General features: G+C 36.0%; 1 protein-coding gene across 2 annotated transcripts in view; it reads left to right on the top strand.

The window, feature by feature from the left end:
- SDCCAG8 (SHH signaling and ciliogenesis regulator SDCCAG8) overlaps window positions 1-23,374 on the top strand; it is a 112,974-nt gene that overhangs the window by 61,039 nt on the left and 28,561 nt on the right. Inside the window, exons 14-16 of one of the 2 annotated variants that reach the window (XM_030499895.1) lie at window positions 263-390; window positions 2,510-2,618; window positions 9,449-9,580. The exons of the other annotated variant lie outside the window; for it this stretch is intronic. Of the exons in view, the coding sequence (XP_030355755.1) occupies window positions 263-390; window positions 2,510-2,618; window positions 9,449-9,580 (369 nt within the window). The remainder of the gene's footprint in view (window positions 1-262; window positions 391-2,509; window positions 2,619-9,448; window positions 9,581-23,374) is intronic. 2 annotated transcript variants of the gene reach the window in all.

Genomic DNA, 23,374 nt, shown 5'->3' on the forward strand with positions numbered 1-23,374 from the left:
TTGTCTGAAAGCTAATTTTTACTCAGGAAATTGATCGTATTTTTTTATCTATTTTCTGCTAGTCACTGGAGAATGTTTGACATTGTAAGAGAAAGGTCAGTTTGTAAAACATGAAGTAGGAGGGGAATGTTTAATGTGAAAATCTTGGCCAGATTTTTTTTGTTGTTATTATTAATTGCATGTTCTGCTTTGCCATTTTAATTTATCATCTTCAGAGTATGATTTTTGTTTTTCTTGATTTCCTTTTTTTGTTTTTAAACAGATTGAAGAAAGAGAGCATTGAGCAGAGCATTAGCAATGAACTAAAGGCCCGAGCCCTTCAGGCCCAGCAAAGAGAGCAGGAGCTGACACAGAAGATGCAGCAAATGGAGGCCCAGCATGAGAAAACTGGTAGGTGGTAGGGAAAGATTAGAGCCTGGGCACTCACTCACAAGCCAGGCCCACGCCTTACTGTGAAATGACATCAGGAACACCTGTAACCTTTGGCTGGCCGAAGGGAGCAGATGCTAACTACACCGGAGATTCCGAATTACATATTAGTTAGCGTTTAAAAGAGAAAATGGAAAGTATTGCCCACTGTCTGTTGATTTCAGAGTGCTGCTCTCACATCTGTTGCACCATCTGGATTATGAGTTTATTTACCTGTGTTCAAGAAACGTAAAGCTGAGAGAGACCACAACAAAGTAGAAAAACAAAGGGCTTGTTTTTGGCTGGATTTTCAGGCACACATGTTATATAAAGAAAATAGCATCAGAAGCTCTGCGGGAAATGCTCTGAGCTTACAGTTAAAGTCTCCTGAATAGCACTGAACAGTTCCCACAGTACACACATTATAGCTACTCTAAAAGCTTAATGAGTTTGCTTCGGCATCCAAACTGGAGAAAAGCTTTAGCCATTAATCGGTTCTTAATTCACTGTCGCAGCTGGATGTAATTCACTGGCTCCAAATTGATATGTTCCTTTATTTAATCTTTGCAGCCTCAAACATTTTTAGCATTACCATGTGCCCCCCTGCATACACACCCTCAATCTAGAAGAAAGATATTTAATCCCTTGCATACTTCAGGTTCTTATAATAGGAGACTTCATTGCATTGACTTAGCTGATCAATAACTTCTAACCTTTAATCTGGAAGGAAAACAGGTTTTCCAATCAAACAAAAAAAGCCTTTTGTTAATGTGAAGTAGTATGCCAACAACATTAATAAAGGTGCATATCAAAAACAAAAAAAAAAAAGGAAATTTTTAGAGAGGAAATCTCTAACCCCTGAGCATGGAAAGGAGGAGGAGCTTCAGATCTTACGGAACATGGTATATTTATATGTTTAATGAAATGTAATTTTTACCCACCAGCCCTGCAATATCTTTAGAAATACGATGTCACATATATTAATCCTAGGCAGTGTCAGATAATACCTGAGGTAACAGGCACATTGACATCTGCCATGTGATTCTGTGCCTTTTTTGCAGCATTGTCACAGTCCTAGAGGACCTTTCCATGTGTTCAGGGAATGCAAACAGCTACATTATGGCTGCTGTCTACACAGTAGGAAAAGAAAAGAAGCAATCAGAATCATTTTTCCCTACTCTAGCCAGCACATCTGCATATGACCAAATGTAATTTTGCACAAGAGATGTGTAATTTACCCTCCTGGTGCATAAATTGTCCCAGTATACAAAAATGAAACAACCTTATGGATGAGTTTGTTTTTATGTATCTCTAGTAGGATTAGAAATGGTTGAAAATGATAGTCATTTATTATGTACATAAAGAAACCCTTGAGTATTATGACCCTACATGCATACAAGGAATCTGGGTAACAATGGTCTCTCTTCCTCTGATTTTAAAAGCAGAAATCAAGAAACATCATTTTGCAATAGCTTCCTTTTGAAAGAATAAAGATGCAAAAGAGGTTTGGTTTCCAAACCAAAATAATAGTAACTGAAAATTAATTTATAAAATGGTTTCGCTGCAACTGTCACTGGACAATAAGTTTATATCTTATGATTAAAGAGAAAAAAATGCACTAAACCTAGTAAGTGCAGGACCCAGTAAATAAAATAACTGTTTTTTTAAGTAGAGAATGAAATGAGTCTACAGTGTGAGTGTTTGGGTTGCTAGTGTATCCTCTGCACCAGTTAAGCAAGCAAAAGGCTGCTAAGCCATGGCTTGCCAATTTTTTTCCTCCCAGAAATGTCAACGAACTTGCAGCTAAAAAGCAAAACCACCAGATTAGCTATGTAGTCTTTATGGTGATTCTTTTCACAAGACCCTATTCAGTGGCAACATTGCTTTAACACTCTAGCTTATTCTCACATAGAGCCTTTATTTGGTGAATGATGTTGATGTCATTATTCCATGTCCAAGCAGTTGAAGTTTAAAAAAAACATACCAAAACCAGAAGGATCTAGAGGAAAGAAATTAAGAATATGTAAATTATTTATAAATTATATATAAATTTATATAATTGTAAAATAAATTTCTAGTTTTATAATTTTACAATTTCTAGTAAGCGAACTGGATTCATTGCTGACCTCCCAGAATGCATTTATAGCAAAATTAAAGGAAGAATATTGTATGTTGGCAAGGAAGTTGGAGCAAATGTCAGAAAAATACAGGTTAGTAGATTTTTCTTTTTCTGTCCCTGTCATTATTAGGACATGCTTCCTTTTTTTTGTGTATGTGATTTAATATTTACTATTATTCCGCTTATCTCAGGTATTACACATCATGTCAATAGAATATATGCCACTTAAGAAACATGGATAGATTTTTATCCAGGGTAATTCTAATTTTCCACTTTTCAGATTATATTTCTGGCTATTACTTCAAATTTCTTAGACAATTCCAATGAAAAAAATTGCATACTATTTTCTTCCTGGTGTTCATATTCTTAATGTGAAGAGTGGAAAATTGTTAACAAAGACACAATTTGAGTTTATCTGAAATTATATGGAAAATATTAAATATTTAAAGTTCTTAAAACTGTAGTCTGTTGTTTTAATTATTTACTTAGAGCTCCATTCACAATACTACACACTGAATAATTATCTCTGAAATAATTGTCATCAAAATTGCTTGTCATTGAAGCTCTGATTCTGCTGCTGCTTGTTATGTGATGCTCTTGTTAAAATCAATAACAGCTCTAAATACAAAGCCATTAAAAATTCAGGAATAGAACAAAACCTGGAAGCAATAACTGGTTTAAATAAGTACAAAAGTATGAAGGTATCTATTTAAAAGTTCTATAGGACAGGACTACCATAAAAAAAAATAAATGATTTTACATTTTTAAGTGTGAAAACAGTTTCAGTTGAAACTTTCTGCAGGGTTCATATTTAGAGTAATTAAGAGGACTTTAAGTGGTGAGTTGGCATTTTGCAACTTCTATAATTTTCATGCAAAGTGAATTTGGTAATTAAGGCAAGGATCATCTCACATGGCTTATGTGAAGCAAGGAAAACACTCAGCAAAGACATAAAATTAATTTTCAAGATAGGATTCTTCTTGTGTTAGGCGGATTTAATCATCCTGTTGAGGTAACATGACAGGGGCAACACTCGCTCAGGGAGATAGCTCATTTATCCCAGTATCCTGTTTCCAGGAATGGTCAAAAGGGAACGATATAAGTAAATGACAGATAGATAATATATATATACACACACACACACACATGATATATATTATATATATACACACATGATATACATATATGTATATTGTATATAAAATATACAATGCTTCCCACAGGTACTGCCTCCACTGCCCATCCTACTTTCCACTGACTATAAAGTGTTGACTAGCTGTTAAGTGGCTGAAGTTGGGAGATGAATCCCATCCAGAGTGTTTGGGGAAGAAATGAGAAACTTAAGGAAATGTAAGCAATCTTCCCTTGTAAATGTTGTGATGGGTACTGGAGAGAGAAGCAAACAGAATTTTTCTTCTGAAAATACAGGGCTTCTCTGCTAAAGTAATACAAAATCTAAATAGATTCAAATCGTATTATTATTCCAGCAATAAAAATGCACACAGACTTTGTTGCTAGAGCTCACAGTCACAGACTAGTAACTGTAAAAGGATGAAGGAAAGACAGAAAACATACTGTGAAAACACATTATTCTCTGAAAATAAATACCAGAGATTGCCAAGTGTTTCTCCACCTAGCAGCATTAGCTGACTATGTCAAGAACCTGAAATGGGGAAAAAAAGCCCTCTTGGATCTTCAGAAAGTGGTGTATTTTGCACAAGAAACAGTATGGAAGAATGTATGAAAGCAGTTCTGAGAAGTGGCCCTAAAATAGATTGAGCTTGCCTTCATTGGAGTGGGAGCTGCTGCAGTCAGTAACAAGAATGGAGAAATAGGTAGGGATAAAGAAAGGATGGGAAAATGAGAATAGAAAGGTGGAACTAGAGATGGTGGGGAATGGTAAACCAATAGATGGCTTCAGAAAGTGATGTGTTCAGGAGATCAGATGCAGAAAATGACTTTGCCAAAGTTTTAAATGCATGATCAGTGTGTATCTTTCAGTAGCATCCCTCCAAAAGGCTATCTTCATGCTCATGGTCACTGGATGTAGTGTAAAACCACAGTTCTGGGACAGAATGCTGTAGCTTTGTCTTCTGAAAAAAAAGTAATAATTTTTGGAAGATTTTGTAACTTCATTCTCATCTACATTAATAAAAGCAGATCATGAAGCAGCAGCATGCCATATTTGCATGGAAAATATTTTTTCCGTGTTACCATAAACTAAATTTTGGACCTAGGCATGTATTTTCTTGCTATACCTCTAGAGTCTTCGTGCCTTAGTTTCCATGGGGTTAAGCAATAACTGTATACTAGCAGTATCATTATTTAATTAGTAAAATACTCAAGCATTTTTAAATAACAGAAGCATGAGTGAGTGGATATAAAATTTTGGGGGGTTGATAGGAAGTAAAAGGCCCATTTGTAATATGAGGCGTTTCAAATTATCTGTGACAACTACATATTTGCACAATTTCAGTGGGATGCCTCTGAATTGCACGTATATTTATATTTAATACAAGTTTTCTGAGAAATCTAAACTGAAGTCTTCTTGTTTCTATGTAAGCTGGAACCTTTTTTGTGAGCTAGCCCCTACACAGGATTAGAAAAGCTTCAGAAAGACAATGTCAGACAAATTATAAATCCCTCAAGCTGTGCAGAAAGAAGATAGTGTCTGTGAAGGTTTTTGTATGCATAGGCATGTTTAAAAATATAGTCCTTTGTTGATTTCTTCTCTGTTTCATTCTTTTTCTTTCCCTCTGATTGTCACTGTCTGAGTTTCTAGGTTGTAGATTAATGCTTAACACTACCCACTGCGTATTTGTGATTTGCGTTTTGTAATTAAGGGGAACAATGGGAGTCCATTGGGTCTCGTTATATATAATGGTTGGTTTAATTTGTTTCACTTCTATCTTGTTAATTGTAAATTGATCATTAAGATTTGAATTCTAATCTGTCACCAGGGTTGTGAGTATTGAAGCTAGAGCAATGATCCTGGTTTTAATCACTGATGATGAGAAACAAATTTTATAATTTTGGTACATATTGCAGTTCATATATTTTAACACTGTATTTTATGGTGTTATAAATATTGTTAAATGACTTTTAGTGTAGTTTTACTGTTTGGACTATAATGTATAAATTATATTACTGGTTTGGCAACAGTAGGCATCCAACTGTGTGAGTTTAATTGAAGTAAAGAACACACACACGGCTGAACTATTTTTCGGCATGTTTAGTTGACTGCAGTCATTGCACTCAATACCAGGAGTGAAATGTTTGTTGAAGGTAGCTGTACGAAGATGTGAAACAGGCTGTCTGAAGGATCAGTCATTACAATTATATGGAACAATACTGTATCAGCAGAAAGGATTTTAAAGCGTGTATTTAATTGCTGTACGAGTAAACAATTGGTTTTAAGAGTAGGAAAAGGCAGTGCCTAAAAAGCACTGCAATGCAAAAGCTAATTCAGAGGAGTAAAGGCAACATTGCCACCTTGGTGTTCAGAAATCAGCTCATCCTAAAAGTATCCTGAGACTGAATTATGGCTATATAACATTTGCTGGTTCTTTGCCTCCAGTATTTGAGTGTTTTGGAGGAACTTTGGGAGGTTTTTTCCAAGGCTCTTCCAGCAATGATGGTAGATAAAAAACTGAAATTTGTTTTTAATTAGAAGTTGAGGCTTTCTTGGTAGTTGAATGGATTCAGAAGTATAAACAGTGGTTTTGTTGTTATCCCTGTCCTCCCCCCAGTCATCATTAATTATTTTTAATATAGTGACAAGTAAATGAGATTTGGCAAAATGTATTACTCATCTACTTACAAGCATGCATTTTACATTTTCATGTGACATTGTAGCTTTGCTCTGTGTAGTTTCAAGTTAATATTAATTTTATACAGGTCTTTTGAGTCTATCAGATCTCAAAAGCATACACAGATACATTAATATGACTGTATGACTTTTGGGGCCAGCCCAAAAGGGCTGCAGAAGGGCAAGTCTGTGCAGAGTTCAGGTCAAATGGCAGCACTCCAAATGTCTGCACACTTCAGTTTCTTCTAAGTCCACCACGGCTTACTACTTGGTCTGTTGGACCCAGAGTAGCTCTTGTGGAGCAACATCAGCATGTCTGTGCTGTGTCCTTTAGTTGTTCTAGATCCATCTGACATAGTGTTTAATGCATAGATTTTTCTAATTTACATCTGTCTCTGGTATGAAATGTGAGCGATTTCTGAAGTTCAGGACTATGTACCTTGGCACCTGCCCCCTCTCTCTTTCTCCCATCCCTGCAGTGCCAGCTTGGGAGCAGAAGCATTTACACAGACCTGGTCCTGCCCTGGCTGGGGGAAATTGCTACTCCTAGTATAAATGGGCTGTCACATTCAGTACAGTTGTTCAGGCTTACTACAATTATGGCTGGGTTTGTGTTTGTTGGGGTTTTTTTAACCCAACAATTTTGAAGTTATTTAGATATCACATAGGATTAACTGTTCTACCTTAATCTTTGGAAACTGAGGTGGATGAGTGATCCATTTAAAGATGCAGAGGGAATCTTTGTCACATGATAATAAAGACTTCTGGTGTGCAGTCTTGTACTGGGACCAGTCTACTTTCTTTAACGCCAACACACATGAACCTTTTAACGTCGATGTCAGGCATTCTGCCTGTCATATGTGCTGTCCTCCAAAACTTCCACATAATGAAATACTTGAATCTGGGTGGTCAAACCCTTAGATATTTACTTCGAAGGGATATTGTGGAAATAATTCTGTAACTGAAATTAATCTTTATTTTCCTCATTTCAACTGTAATTACAAAAGATGTTTTAGGAGAAGAGAATGCCAGTAACATGGTTCAAAGCATCAGGCATTAGAGCTGTATTTTAGAGACTAGAGATATTGCTACTCATTTTTTCAGTGAATTCAGTACTTTCTTTTGTTTCATTAATTGTAATTTTCAGTAGCATTTTGGTTTTGATTGATTTGAATCCCTTGATCTTTCCAGAAAGATTTCAGGTACCTTCAGAAGTGCTGGAGATAAGTCCTTTTAAAACTTTGAGATTTTTATCACCTTGAAAGTTGCTTCTGCTATTTCCATGAATGAGACGGCCACATATAAATACAGAAAAAGAAGCAGGATCCCCCAGTTGGGAAACCCTACAAAGACGATAATTTACATTATTCCAACATGGCAAATGTTGTTGTTGCATTTTGCTGGCAAAAAAAAAAAAAAAAAAAGGAACACGATTTTGAGTTCAGTCCCTGTTACCACACGGTTGGCTTTGCTACGTCAGGTCTCTGTTGAGCTGCTCTGCAGTGCACTTTTGCTGTTAGCCACTGATTGTCTTTCTTACAGTATCAGTATCAAGTACAGACTGCATTCCGGCTGGGTGATAACAATTGGTCCAACTGACAATGCTTTGTTAATGCTGACATTGAAGTTACTAGTATTTCTGTTAAATGATTAGTGTAAAAATTTGACTTCAGATACCTTCCTATAACATCCTGCCCACTGATACGTACCTGTCCAGGAAACTCCTGTGCATTTAAGTTTGATTTTATTGTGCATTTGAGCACAATTCTGATGCATTTGTCAGTGATGTTCCTTAATAGAGCTGTAACTCCCTATCCAAATTCAATTTCATACAGTCTTCTTCCAAAGTTTCCCTTGCTAAGTTCTTTTAGATTCACAGATGATACCATGTATTGTTCTCTATTTAAACATGAAAAGATTATGTTGTCATTTCCAGATTTGACTTGTCAGTGTAACAACATGTTTTTGAGGGGAGGAATATTGCTTCCCCCCTGCACTTTGTTGTGTTTTTCAGAATGTCAGTTGTTGTTGCATTCTGTAACAGCCAGGAAGGTAAAGTATCTTTCTGCTGTAACTGCAGCATATTTAAGTTTATGATTTAAAGATATATCTGAAGCTTTTTAACCTCAAGATCTGGAGTGGCAGATGCCATAAAACAAATTTGCTTGCTTTTGATTCTTACTTTCTGATGGTATAGCAGATTCTGACATGTTCTCATTAACCTTTTCCAAAGAGTTAAACTGTACAAGTGCATAATGTATATTTTATCACAATTTAATCTGAGATCTTTTCCTGATATTAAGAAACAGCTCATGCCTGTTTTTCCATGGGCTGATGGTTAGAGATGTAGCAAGTAGCAATCCCAGGTCATTTATGGATCTGGTGTCTCTGCTCACCCGTGAAGAATAAGAATTGCTTAGAAGTGACTAATTTTCTTAAAGGCTGTGCTGATTTTTATGTAGATTAGGGTGTGCCTGTATGATTTGTCTCTTGTTTATTAAAGTTTTGTTAATTTTCCTCTTAATGGGGGGCGGGGTGTGTGTGTGTGTGTGTGTTTGGATTTTTTTTTGTTTGGTTTTGGTTTTGTTTTGATTTTTTATCTCTGTAATGTTATTTTGGATATCTTAGCTTAATAGAGTTTTGAAAATAGTACCACTACTGAAAGTTCAACCTGTACAGTGCAGTAAAGATTAAACAAGTTTTTAGTAGCCATTTTTTAAACTAGATGTTAGCTTTTACTAATAAAGAACTTGAAATGTGTTTTCAAAATGCTGGCCAAATTCTTGGTTAAGTATGAATTTACATTTATTGATTTTATTTAACATCCACACATAATGCCAAATGACATGACTGTTTAAAATAGGCTGAAATTAGCATAGCCAACCTATGACTGAGCGATTGCAGTTGGCATATTTACCAGATACCCTTCAGCATCATGTTCTTTTGTTTTAAGATTATTTGAAAGTGTTTTGTTTCTGTAAGTTCTAGTAATAGCCTGTTTATGCATTACATATACATGTATGAAATTTTATAAATGCTGAAGCCACATATTGATGGCACGCTGCAGGATGAAATCTGACAACATCCATCATCACTGTGTTTTACTTCTGTAGATCTGAAGTCAACCAGCTTAGTCAGGAAAAAGAGTATCTTCATGGCAGATTGGAGAAGATGCAGAAACGGAATGATGAATTGGACCAACAATGCATCCAGCATGGGAGAATGCATGAGAGGATGAAGTCGAGGTAGGAGGTCCTGTTCATCTGTCAGTATGTGGTATGCTCTACCGTACTTATTGTGTAAAGTTAAAAATGACACCAGGTTGTTTGAAAGTAATATTATTTCTTTAGGAAAATGACCACCCTTTCCCCCTCCCCAAACATTCTGTCAAGTTTTTTTTATAACATCTTTTGCATGTGCCATTTTGGATAAATAAAAGGAAAGCTTGAACAACATAGTCTTCCAAAGAATTTAAGCCTAGTGCATATGTGTGTGGGTTGCTTCGGCTGTTCTCCGCTCTAACTTGGATGAATTGTCTTACCATATTAAAAAAAAAGGAGGGGTGGTGGGATAAAAGAGGAGGTTATTCAGTAGTATGAATGTAGAGTACAGATGTGGATTCTGTTACACCATGTAATAGGTGTATTTTGGGGTTCACCATCATTTAACTTGTATAAAAGACAAGTCTTACTGAAGATCTTAGTCACCGGAGAACTGTTAACAGCTTTCAGACACCACTAGCCTTTTCAGAGAAGCAGCGACTTCCTCAGGAAGAGCTGGGGAAGCAGCTACAGCAAGGCTAGTATGGAATATTTCCATGAATTGGAAATTGACTGTTCTGGGCAGAGTGTCCAGACTCATAATGCCTTGTGCTGTGGTTTGGATTAGACGTCCTTAAAGATCACTGTGGAAACTTTTCTTTTTGGTACCAGAAAGTTAGTCTCTGCTCTTGTTCTCTTTTCCACTCCACATTCAGTGTAACAGGCACTGGAAAGAACTTAGGCATGGTTGGGGAGGTAGAGGATAAAGTCAGGAGATGGCTGAGAGGCAATTCTGCAAATCCAATCAGCCAGGGTACCTCTTGTCAGGAGCGAAATGCAAAATACAGTTGAACTTTATTTGGACTAGATAGTCCTAGCTGGGAAAAATTCTGTTTGCTTAATTTCACCACTGACCACTTGTTGGGAACAGAGCTTGCATGTATTGAAGCAGCCAGTCTTGTGTGCTCTTTCTTTTTTTTTGCCACCCAACTATTGGGGTTTTTTTTGGGGGTTTGTTTGTTTGTTTTTTTGTTTGTTTGGATTTTTTGGGGTTTTTTTTTGTTTTATTTTTCCCCTGCCATGTCTTCAGTCTGTCCAAGTCAGCTTGTTTCTCGCAAGCTCTCCATGCATTCTTTTCAGTCGTCCAGACCCCCTCTTTCATCTTCCTTTTCAAATCTCTGTCTCTACCTCATCTTGTTCTTCTATAACCCAGGATTGTCATTGCCTTTAATAGCTCAGAGAACAAAGACATTCAAAACGCTACAACTGTGTCCCTAATCTGTGTGACCACATAATTTTTCCATTTATCTCACCTCTCTTTTGATTTCTTTACTTGTGGTAGATTCTTAGCATATGGGGGACATGCACTGAAGAGTCAGGGTTACTTTCAGGGGCAAAAATAAAAATACATCTTTTATCTTCTTTTCTTTTTTTTCTCCTAACTGTTCTTATGTAGAATCATCAGTATCTAGTTTAATCTAAGACTGCTTTGTAAGTTTTTAGGACAACCTTTCCTCTATCAGAATCAAATAAAATAGATCTACTGAAAAATGTTGCTCATTCTCTGCTGCAGCAGCAATGATTAATACACTAGAAAAGATTGAAAGCATTAATCCAGAACAGAAAGTGGTTTGAAAGCAGAGTGGTCATGCTGCAGGCAGTGCCTTACCTTCTGCTGCTGTTTTGCTGACAATGAGGAGAGAAAACAGGACAGAGGTAGCATTTGTCTTATTTAGTATTTTAGAATATGTAAATATGGCAGAGATTTGAATCATGAACAGTATACTTTACTAGAATTTTAAGAGGAGACTTTTTTAATACATTTTTAATTATGATCTTGCACTATATTCTTTTAAAATCCAGGTAATAAGTGACAAGGCTGATATAATAAACTACTTTAAAATTTAGTGTAATCTAATTTCAATTTTCATGTGAAAACTATAATGGATTTTCAGTACCAGTTCCTAAGTGCTATAAATTGGCTATGAAGTATTCAGATCTACATGAAGAAAAGTAGAAAGTATAACTATTACAACAAATAAATTTCCCGGTTCCTTTATATTTTGTTGGAAGGACTTCCACCAAATAAAAATAGTGATTTTTCTCTTCTGATTTTGAAACTAGAGATCTGACTATCGTATTTAGTAAAGGCAGAACAAATAATAAATAATGTGTTTTGCCTCAGATTTTCATTCATCACTCAGATAGGAATAACCACAGCAAAATGAGGTACAGGATGATTACTACTTAGGATCATGTGTTTCCTCTTCGGATGCAGTTACAAATAGCACCAGTCATTTGCCACACAATCCTGCGAAGTGGATTCCTACCTAATTTTCTAGCTGTTGTTATTCTGTGACTCTCACTGGGAAGTTTCTTGTATCAAGATGATTTTGACTTAACTTAGGACCTAACATTTGCATTTGAATAATAAGGAATTGTGGTATTTGTTTAAGAAGAAATCTCTGTCACTACTTGTGTTATCCCAGAAGAATGTAACAGGCCCTGATACAACTGCTTTGTGGAAGGAGCAGTATCTAATTGATCAGTTGGAATTTCTTTTGGAGTAACAATGTTTCCACTATTGTTATAGTTACATTCCTAAAAGTGAACAAAATGACTCTTTCTCTGCCATTCCTATCTTTCTGTCTGAATATATGCTGCAAATTAATACAGTCCAAAATTATATAAGCAGGTTTTAAAGAAAGGGATTACTTTAAATTGCAGTCATTAAAGATGATTTTTGAATCAGGCTTTTGGATGTAATGCAAATATCCATCCCTTTCAGTGTGTTTTTGCTCAGTGAAATACATCCTTAAAAGAAGTAGATGTCCATCCAAAATAACACAGTTGATGCATGCTATCTGGGGCAAGCTTGAATGGAAAGACATACAGTTTGCAGGACGAGGGTGACACACTAAGGCTGCATTGCAGCTTATGAAGAGGTATTTCATTGAATGTTGTTAATCTAGCAAGACTGTGGATCTGTGCATGTGTATGTTTTGGGGCTTTTTTACATTAGGTTGCTATTGTTTTGATACTTCTGCAGCTATGCACTTTTCATTTCAGACAATGATTTGTTTAGCTAAGTAGATGATCTCAAATGTATTAATTACCATGATATAGGGACAGTGATGTGCCACTGGAAGTGAGCTGGTCAGCATGTTGACTTCATGGATCTGAATCCTGGAGAACTAAATTCTTGTCTGTTATGTGGCAAAGAACACACTGGTATAAATTTTTAACCTCAACTCAAATTTTATTATTAAATTCTTCACATTCCCATTCTGTAAATATGTGTTCATAGTAGAAATTAGCAGGTAGCAGAAAGTACTGTATTTTTTATGCGGCAGCTATAAGGTTAGAAACTAGCCAAGAATTAAAAAATATTATGTAGCAAAAATAAAAGGTTAAACTACCTTTCTGCTTTTCTTCTGTGCTCCACAAAAAATAGATTCCTGAGAAAGAAAAATCCAAATCAAATTAATTGAGTAACTGTACACATGTAATGTTGGTTTTTTCTCTCCTTTATCTGTTTTCAAACTGAATTCCAAACATGCTTTTTCACCTCTGTAGTTAGACCAGTTCTGTAAATGCAGATCCACTTTCTTGCAATCTCTATTATATTGCAAGAAGGAAAAGACAAGAATCTGCCTAGATCTATTATTGATGGAACATATTTATCAATAAGTAATATTTGCCCAAGCTGCCATGGGTCAGGATTTCATCAGGCTATTTAAGCATTCACTGAACTTAGTTAATAACTCCTGTAGGTACAAAGTTTAACTACAGCTTTGCTTTTCTGCATCTATTCTTCTTCTCATAAAGCAAGCATTTGCTGGTAAGTCATCTGTTTAAGAGAATTTCTTTTGTGGACAGACAGTGTCTGAAATGGGAAACTTTAAATTCAATATAGCTAGCTCTTTTCTGTGTATATTTCCTGTTAAAGACCCAGATGATGTGTGGAAATGCAGCAAATATAGTGCAGTGTCTTCAACTAAGAGAAGATAATCCAAGGCAATTGCTTACCTTTTTTTCAAGATAAGCCAGCCATGCCTTTACCTTTTATCAAGAAAAAAAAAAAAAACAAACAAAACAACACCCAAAAAAACCATATGGACAGTAGTTTTTATGAAGTATGAGGCTTTTTTGAAACCTCTTTAATAAATCATAAATTTAGAAACTACTGATTATTTTTTTCAAATGTTTTTCCAAACTAAGTTCAGTATATGGTGTCGGGGGCTATGAATTTTCCCTTCAACGTTGGATTTGGTGATTCGAGTTGGTATTACTATTGGCATTGCCGTAATGTGTGTGATCACTGTCCAATCTGTGTAACATTAACAATAATAATTCATTTTATGCAGATTTGTATGGGGCTTTTTGTTGTGGTAGCTTTTGGGGGCTGATGGTGTTACATGTATTTCGACTGTATTTTTGGTAGCTAAAGTTAAAAAGAAGAGCCTACAGGACTGGCAGTTTGGGGCAGATGTGTGTCTATTCCTCAGGCATCAGTGGTTGTAAGTTAACTATAAAAATGTTACAACCATCTGTGTAACAAGACGGCAGAGATCTGCTCTTGCCTGTTACTATAAATAAGAAGGAGATTTGTTTGACTTCATAGACATTGGATTTATAAAGACTATATGTGTCAAATTGTAACTACGTGCCATGTTGCTGAGATGTGTCTGCAGCCAACTACCTGGGGTGTCTTCCCCTTCAGACACTCTAGTGTAGTGCAGCAACTGTGCAGAAATGTCTGTATAGCACAACATGTGACAAATTATATTTGTTTTCTACCTATGGGGAAATGTATGATTCTTATGGATAAGCTTATCTGGAAGAGCAGCTAAAATGGATTCTTAAATAAACCACTCAAGGAGTTAGAGAGAAAATGTGACATACAGTTTGACAGTGATTTTAAAGGGCTTTCCCACCATTAAATTTTTTTTTTTTAATTGTTGTTACTAAGTGATAGTGTATGAGAGAACACATATATATGAGAATTGCGACAGAGAGAATATACCAGCAGTGTCAAGTAACTGATACATAAAATCACAATAGCTGCTTTGCTGTCACCATTACACTTCTGAGTAGAGATTTTGGATTTCTAGGGCAGATCTTCAGTAGCACAATTGGTTAAAATTATTTCTTGATAACTGAAACAATCAAGTTGCATTTAAAATTTTACATTTTCTGCTTAAAGCTTTTGTACTACTTGTGTGTGTGTGTTTTCAAGAAATAATGTTGGGTAGAAGAACTCAGTTTTTAAAAGAAAAACCTTGTGGAGTTTTAATTTTTTTCAGTCCAATTTGTTCTTTGAATATATTGTCTTCCTTATTTTTATTTTATGATAGGTTAGTATTTTTTTAAGTAACAGACAATTTTATTTTTTTTATTGTACTAGACTAACCATCTGTTTTGAAATGCAATTATAAAATAAAAGTGCACTATATTGTGGCTTTTTAGTTTAAACTGGATTAATTTTTATATTGACAATAGAGATTAAGATAGGTAGTGTCCATCTTTGCTATTAAAGTTGCCTCAATGTTTAAAGAGCAGTATACGTCACTTTTTCCTGAGCATCATTATTCATACCCATATATCTTTGGTGTGGTTTCGCTGTAATGGGACTGCTGTAACAATCGGAGATGGACTTGTTTGTATGGCCTTTCATGCAAGGAGTTTGTAAACAGCTTTGTAGTCACTGTGTCTGCTGTTGTGCAGCCAGATAAAACTCTGTGCTCAGCCCAGAATTTGGGGTTATCACTATCACTTAATTTTTTTATTACTATTTAATAGACTTATATTTTAGGTTGAGAAATGTATACTCCACAGAAGTACTCTTAGGAAATAATCAGTGGATGACGTGTATACACTGCACTCATATACAGATACGTTGCAAATCCTGTCAGAGTCTGAAAGTGGGTTTGACTTTGGTTTGATGTTTAGGTGTTTGCACACTGTTCACATGCTCTGGGTTACAAACTGGATGTTCAAAATCTCTCCCTCCCTCTTTCTCTCCAGTTCACTAACCATCTACTTAGTATATATGTTTGTTTATTCCCCCCCTTCTAAATAGATGTCTGTATATAGTGTGTATATATATGCCTATATTATTTATGCTTTTATATGTAAAATATTCCAGTTCTAAATACTTAATCAATTATATAAGATTATATAAGCCCCCAAATACTGTTTTTAAACATTTATGCCCCAACTACTTGAATGGTAGACACATAAAGCAAACATTGTTAATTGTTAGTAAACCTGAAAATGTATACCAATATTGAGTCTTCAGAGAACGGTGCAAAATAGCATGCAAGTAAGTTGCTAGACTTCTTAAGAAGGAAATTACAAGCAGAGGGAAATGTCACACCCAATTTTCAGACCGATGTTTTAGGGAATGTTCTTTAGGATGTATTCTAGGTCACTGAGTACTATGTGTGTGCATATAAAATATATATATACTTAACATATATAGGTTTTATAGATAGATAGATTCCTTTAAGAATGCATTGAGCTCCTTTGAAAAAATCGTTAAGCTGCTCTAATTTGGACAACTGTTTCCAGTACCACTGGTCTTCTGATTGGGATTCTTCTTATTTTGGGTCTGAATTTATTTGTGTTTGGCTTGCACCTACTTGTCTTTGAGCCAAAATTGGGGTAAATCGTTCTTTTGTTCTGCTTTTATTTTATCTGCACTGATAATGCAGATAATTCTAGATAATTATTGTATCTATTCAGTCCTACTTCTGATTAATAAGTAAAGCCTTTCTTCTTTTGTTCTTTTTGTAGTAAGCTCTCCACCACCCTCAGTTTTCTGATTGTTGATCTTTTTTGAATATGGGCAATCAGAACTGCCTACAGGGATTTGGATGAAGGCATCTGAATATCTGAGATGATAGAATTAATGTATTTACTGGAAATTCCTTGACTGATAGATCCTATGATCATGTTTGTGTGACAGCTGCATAATATTGGTGGCTGATAATCCTCCTCTATCCAAGAATTGTGTTCAGGACCTCTTCCTCCCAAGTAAATTCAGGTTGTTAGCAGAGACTTTTGCTATGAACTGAGAATACTTGAAGTCCCTAGTGTAAGACTTTGTACTATAAAATTACATCCCGTGTCTGCTGTTTCAATCTTCCGAGTCATCTGTTTCTTTCTGTGCAGTATCCCAGACCTTCTCTGAGCTGATGACATCTCTTAAATTTATCAGCCCACTCCCACTTTTTGTGCTGAGTCATAATTCAAAATATTCAAAAATCTGTTCAAACTTGCAGTAATCCACTTACAATTCTTCCTCACCTTCAATCGTTCCCGTTGGCTGTGCTCCTTATTTTAGTCAGTTGCTTACCGACAACCGCTTAGTTAACAAGTGCTGGTGAGGCATGATATTTAATGTTTCACTGAAGTTAATGTAGGTAAGATTTATTGCATTTCCTTCAGCAAAAAGTCAGATGTGAAAGGATTTAGGATTGATGTGACAGAATCTTCTTGGTCTAACTTATGTATCGTCTCATGTTTTTCATTTATCTTCATGTCCTCATATATTCTTTTTCCTTCAAAATTTGTTATAGGTTTTCCATGCATTCAAGGTCATGTTAATGGGCTGATAATTACCTAAATTGCCGCCTTTAAGAGTTAGTTAATACTGTATCTGGTTTAGTTGCATAAAAATATAGTCAATGTGAGGAAGAAGGTGTAGAGGAGAAAACGACAGTGTCTGTGTTCACTTTCTGCATCTTGAGAGCTGGCCACCAGAATTTTATTGTTTTAGAAACTGGAGAGTAATATCTGGGAAAGTGATAGCATAAACTGGGGAACAGTCAATGCCTCAAAGAAAAATTACATGGAAAAACAACCAGATTTTCTTGCTTCTGTGTTGAACAGCTATCAGCACTCTGACTGACACCCCCTTTGCTAAGTCTGGTAATTGTCCACTCCTGAGAATATCTTCTCTACTGCTTTGGTGCACTCTGCTTTCTCCAAAACAGACAAGGGGATAGTTCTTATTCATGCCATCAGCTTCTGGGAGTCAAAGCCTTCAGCTCACTAATAGTAAGCTTGTGTTCTTGTCTACCAGGAATGTAAAAAGCCCTGAAATATGTGTGACATAAAACAGCACAACATAAGGTTCCAGGCTGTTCTTGTTACTTTCTGTTGTCAGCACAGTTGTTGGTTTTCAAATTTAAATGTTAATTTAGCATTAACGAAGAATTCTTGATTCTCTCCTCTAAAATGGAGGTGGGTAAAGGTGGTGTCTTTGACAGCTCAGCCCAGACTCTCCTTGATATGGCAAGATCTAGAAATGCTTTGCGCTCTGCAGATTGACACTGATGCTGAAAAAGATGTGCATCATTGGACAGAAGTGTACCCATAGCTTTCCAGCGAAACTCCATTTTATTCTCCTACATTTGCTACAAACCTGCAACTGTTTTAATTTAGGTGGGGTTTGCTTCTGGTGGTTATATATGATCCTTCTTGTGTTAATCCACCAGTTACCCCTTCATCACCACCTCCTCTGTTTTTGAACCGATTTACCTTCAGTGCCTGGTAGTAGTCTGTGCCAGTCTTCCCCACCACTTTCCCCAAAAGTGAGCAGGCTAAATCAAAGTGTTCGTTTGCTGGCTTCTTCATAAAAACATAGTTGTCTAATGGCAAGAAATGGCACCAAAAAAGCATGTCACAGTTCATTTAAGTTATCTGCTAAAAGGTATCCAGAGCTACAGAATAAAGGGTTCTACCCAGGGTAATAGCCTTTCCAATGCAGTATAAACTCTGGAGGACAACCCTTCTCATGTTCCTTCTAGAAGTACACACCATTTAACAATCTTTAGCAAGTCTTGATTGTTTAGACCATCTAAAATATTGTTGAAATCCCTGACTCTTTTACTCACCTTATTCTCTTTCTTCTGTATTGTGTTACATTTTTAAAGTTCATTCTTCTGTACTGTATTTCTGTGCTATCCTTGTGATATATCAGAACATTAAAAAAATATGTTTTCAAATAACCACTGTGAGACTAACACTGTGCAATAGTTCAGTGGCAAATATCTAGTTGGGATATGTAACAGTAATTGGGATCTTCCTATTGAGCCTTAAGTGAACTCACAATAATAATAAAATCTGACTATTAACCCATTTGGCAAACTACTTTAAGCAGGAGCAGATTTCCTTCCGGTTTTGAGATTTTCAGACTAAGGCTATTTAAAACTCTTCATTCCCATATAGTGGGGAACTGAAAATGAAGACAGATGAATGACATTTAAACAGCTTTGCAAGTGTGTCACGAAAATTTACCAGCTCTGTAATAAAATCTATGCACCTGCCTGCTTTCAAGGTTATTGTTGTAAGAGAAAGAGACCTAAAACTAATGACGATTTATGTTTTTAATATAATAAGAGAGTAGATTTTTGCAAGGCTATCAGGAGGCTGCTTTTTCCTGATAACGTCAGTGGTTTGATTGCTTCCGCAAGGTTCATTCCTGCTCCTATGGAAGTTGATGTAACTGTGGATGCTCTCATTTTCCATATATAAATCTAACCTGCTTTTAAATCTTTGAGTGTTTAGCCTTGATGTGTCTTATGCCAGTAGTTCTATAACTAATGTTCACTTAAAGGTGTGAGGTTTTTTTTCCCTTCAAGCTTTTTGTTTTCCATCTTTCTAACTATTTGGAAATGCTGTTGTTTATGCATTATGAGACTGAAGACTTACTTTTCCACTGGTTTTGTTCTCTCAAACACAGATAGAATCTTCTTTTGCCTATTAATTGGTTAAATTATCATTCTTTTCTGGAGCTCCAGTCATACTCATCAGTTTGAGTGCACTCGAAAAAGTTGCCATCCTACAAAATTTAATACTAAAAAGTAGTTGTGTTTATTGTGCCCTGTGATAGTGCTAATTGGTAACAGCCTAATACTAATTTAGACGTAGAGGTTAGGGAAGTGGCTGTAAGGAAGGATGGTACAAAAAGACCTACTTAGCATCTACATTTCTAGCATGCTCAAGAGTTATGTATGCTCAGGGCTTCTCGGTTTGGTTTTGAAAAGTAGTGACAACAGAAAATATGAAAGAAATTGAAAAGGCTAAGAGATTATTCTGTGCTTAACTTGTTCTTCATAAACAGTAAATTCATCCTTGGAGGAAAAGAGGGGAAATGAGATTTTGTTGTTGTTGTTGTTTGTTTTGTTTTTCTTGAAGTTCTTTTTAACCTCAGAGAGCCATAATTCACCTTTAGTTATATATATGGAAATAAATTCTTGCCTCAAATATGTTATCTCATTACCTGGGACTTGATCCTGAACGGAGTTTTGAATTCTGATTTGATTCAAGTCAAGGTTGCTAAATACTTCCAGTTCTCCAGTTTCAAAAGGCTGTCCCAGTGTCATGGCTGAAATTACAGTAATCTTTGCTTATGTAAAGCAGTATAATCTTTTTGAGTACTACACTAGCACTTCCCACACAACCAGGGATTTAGCCTTAGTTTTAGCTGTGTGACTTGCATGTAGTCGAAAACAACTTTCAAGTTTTTGGGTTGTTTTTATTCCCTTTGCTCAGTTCACATGAGTGTCTGACCTTTCATATATATTTTAAAAAATGTATGTGTGTGTATATATGCATACACACAGTTTCAGAACTAAAAAAAAGCTCATCTGTAAGTTGACACCATGCATTGACAATTCAACAGAATAAATGTTTGGAAGCATGTGACTTAAAAGCTCTTTGACTTGTAACTTTTACCATTGTGAAGGCTGTTGTAATCTGCTGTACTTTATCACACATGTGTTAGTTGTTGCAAATACTTGTCCTTCCCAAGTCAGTTTTATGAATAAAATGCACAAGCAAGCTGAGCAGAGGCATATGTATGTCTGGGAAAGGGCTTTCATAGGCTGGGCAGAAATGGAATTTCTTCATTGACTTTCTGTAATGTTAACCCATGTCAATAAAATCCACAGGAAATGTGTCTAACATTTTTGTCCTTTTTAAATTTCCATTTTTAATAGCAAGAAGACACTCCAGGCAGTGCATTTCTGGGGGATTATTACATTTCTCGGGTGGCTGAAGTCACTCACCCCTTCGGCCTTTTGCCTCACAACACACCCGCGGCGAGCAATAATCCCCAGCAAGGCACTGCCTGTCCTATCTTATTGCTTAATTATTATACCTATTTAATGCTGCTTAGAACATTGTCAGCTGTTGAGAAAAGGTAATTATCACTAGTCAAATGAAAAACACTTTTTTGGCTGCCTTATGGATACACATTTTACTGGTACCTTGATACATAATGAAGCCTGATAGCAAAACTTTTGCTTGTCTCTTCTTCAAGCCACAGCTGTTTCCCTGCTAAATTCATCCCATCTGTCTCCCCTTCCGTAAGGCTGTAGGCAGTATAGCATAAGTACAGAAGCAGTTCAGTGCTATTTTGGATAAACATAGCTGAAATTTGAATCTTTGCCATTTGCAATGCACACATTTTGTTTTACTGCTGTAAAGAGAGCTGTCAAAATAAAAACTACATGGATAATTTACTGAAATACAGTCAAATAAAGGGATGATCAAAGGGGAAAAATGAAGATAGAATATAGGGTTACTCTTACTTTCATGGTGTATTCTGAACAATGTAAATGTTGACCTCTTGACATTGCGGGGTTCACAGAAATTGGTAGTGAATAACAGAAGTAGAAGCCACTGAATTAGAATATAGCATGAAGAAGTCCAGACTTCATGCCAAAAAGGATAATTGTAGCAGGCAATTATTTGTGAATGTGCCCTGTTAAGATATCTGACCAAGATATAGTTCTTTGCTTGTTTTATGAGGAGTATATAATTATGTAAGATAATACAGCTTGGAAATCAAAGAAAATATTTCTAGATGTGACACTTTGTCTTTGAAGATGGAAGGACACCCTAATGATCACTGTGGGGCAACAGTAATCTACACCCTCCTTTACTCTTTGCAGTTTTAGTTGACATGGAAAAATATACATTAAAGCTGAATACAGTTGTCTTCATTAGTTTGTTGTTCTAAATTTGATTGATGGTTGGTTACCCAAGGCTTGTGTTTGAAATTCCAGACTTTCTGGAACAAAAGATCCAAAGCCCGGTAAGGTCTGCTTGACAATCCACCTTTGACTTGAGTAAGTTGAGTACTGTACAATATACAATATTGGAGAATCTTTCAGACAAACCCCTGTTTTAAAAAGTTCTCTGTTCTGCTGAAGTGTTAGAAATCCTCTGGTATCTCTACAAAGAGAAGGGCTTTGACCACTACATCTTGGATACATTTTCCTTTCACTGCATTACTGTATTCTATGTAGCCCATCTCAGAGAAGACTTTATTCTGTCAGCACCGAGTCTGTATGGCTGGTAAATGCTTATGAGTCTTTTGTAGGAGAACCTTGGAAGCTGTTTCTAGGTTAACCCTGATGTGTGTTTGGGATAGTTCCAGGTTACGTGAAAGTTAATTCTTAAAGGCTAGTGCTTCCAAATGAGTATTGTGTTAGGTAAAGGTGAAGAAAGCCATGTCTGTCCTAACCTAGAAGATGCTCTCTTTGACAAAGAAAGAAATAGATGAAGGAGTAAACATTAGTGGACAGTTAAATGATCTCAATATAAAATTTATCTAAATGTTACAATCAGAAAGCTCCTTTGGGAAAAAGCACTTTGTGGAGTTTCGTATTACTGAAATACTGATTTTGGTGTTCTGTATTGAGGTAGAGAAGAGGAAAAAAAGGATGTTAATCATTAGCTTCTTCAGTATTTACAGGATTGTTTTCAAGCTGTATCAAAAGAAACAAAGCCTTTTGTAAGAAAGGTACTGCTACCTGAAAAGCTTACGCAGTGATTTTCCTGTAAATATATGTAAAATCAATATTCTGTGGCAAGAACCAAGACCACATTACTCCACATTTAGAGGAATGTTAGAATTTCTCTCTCTTCATAGACAATGATTTGAAATATATACAAAGGTTGTGAATTATTATTTTAGTTTTGTTCAGTAATATGAATATAAATATTATAATCTGGGAGACTGAAAGTTGTTATTTAGTCCTCCTGTAACTAATTCAGGAGCTGGTAACAGCTACTGCACCAGAACAGTACAGAAGTGTACCCCTATGTATCAGTTTAAAGGAAGAAAGGTGCCATCGTTTTTAAAGGAAACCAAATTCTTCAAGGACTCCACTATATGTAAAGGCATTTCCCCTTTGCCTCCCTCTGGTCTTGATTCAAAGAGTAGTTGTATAGACTTGTCTGAACACTTACTAGGTACCAAACTATTGCAGCAAACACCCCGGTACTTGACCATCTTGGAAAAACTGCTTTTCTGGTAAATAAATTGTGATATTCTTGAAAGTCCTACCAATGTCTGAGCTTAGCTTTTAATAATACTGCCTGTGGTTTGGTCATCCAGTTTTATATACAACTGTGTAAGTCACTTGCAGTAAAAGGAGAGTGTTTAACATCCGATGGAGCATGTGCATGTACCAAACTAATGTTTCAAGAAACTTAATAAGCTTCCCCCCCTCCCCTCCAAAGTAAGAGATTTACTTTTGTGCTGTGTTACATGTTGGAAATGGTTAGCCTCTGTTAGAGTCATTTAGGTAGCTGCTGTATGTTCATATGGGAGGCCTGTACCTTCATGCATAACAGATTTGACAGATCCGATGCATTTTTTCCAAACGTGGTTCCAAAGCTTCAAATATCTAAAGAAAACTCAATTTTTACGAAGAGTTTTACCCTTTTACAGGGTTGGCACAAATGAGAATTAGGGAT

Source organism: Strigops habroptila, chromosome 10, assembly GCF_004027225.2.
Source record: "Strigops habroptila isolate Jane chromosome 10, bStrHab1.2.pri, whole genome shotgun sequence".
Classification (NCBI taxonomy): Eukaryota; Metazoa; Chordata; class Aves; order Psittaciformes; family Psittacidae; genus Strigops; species Strigops habroptila.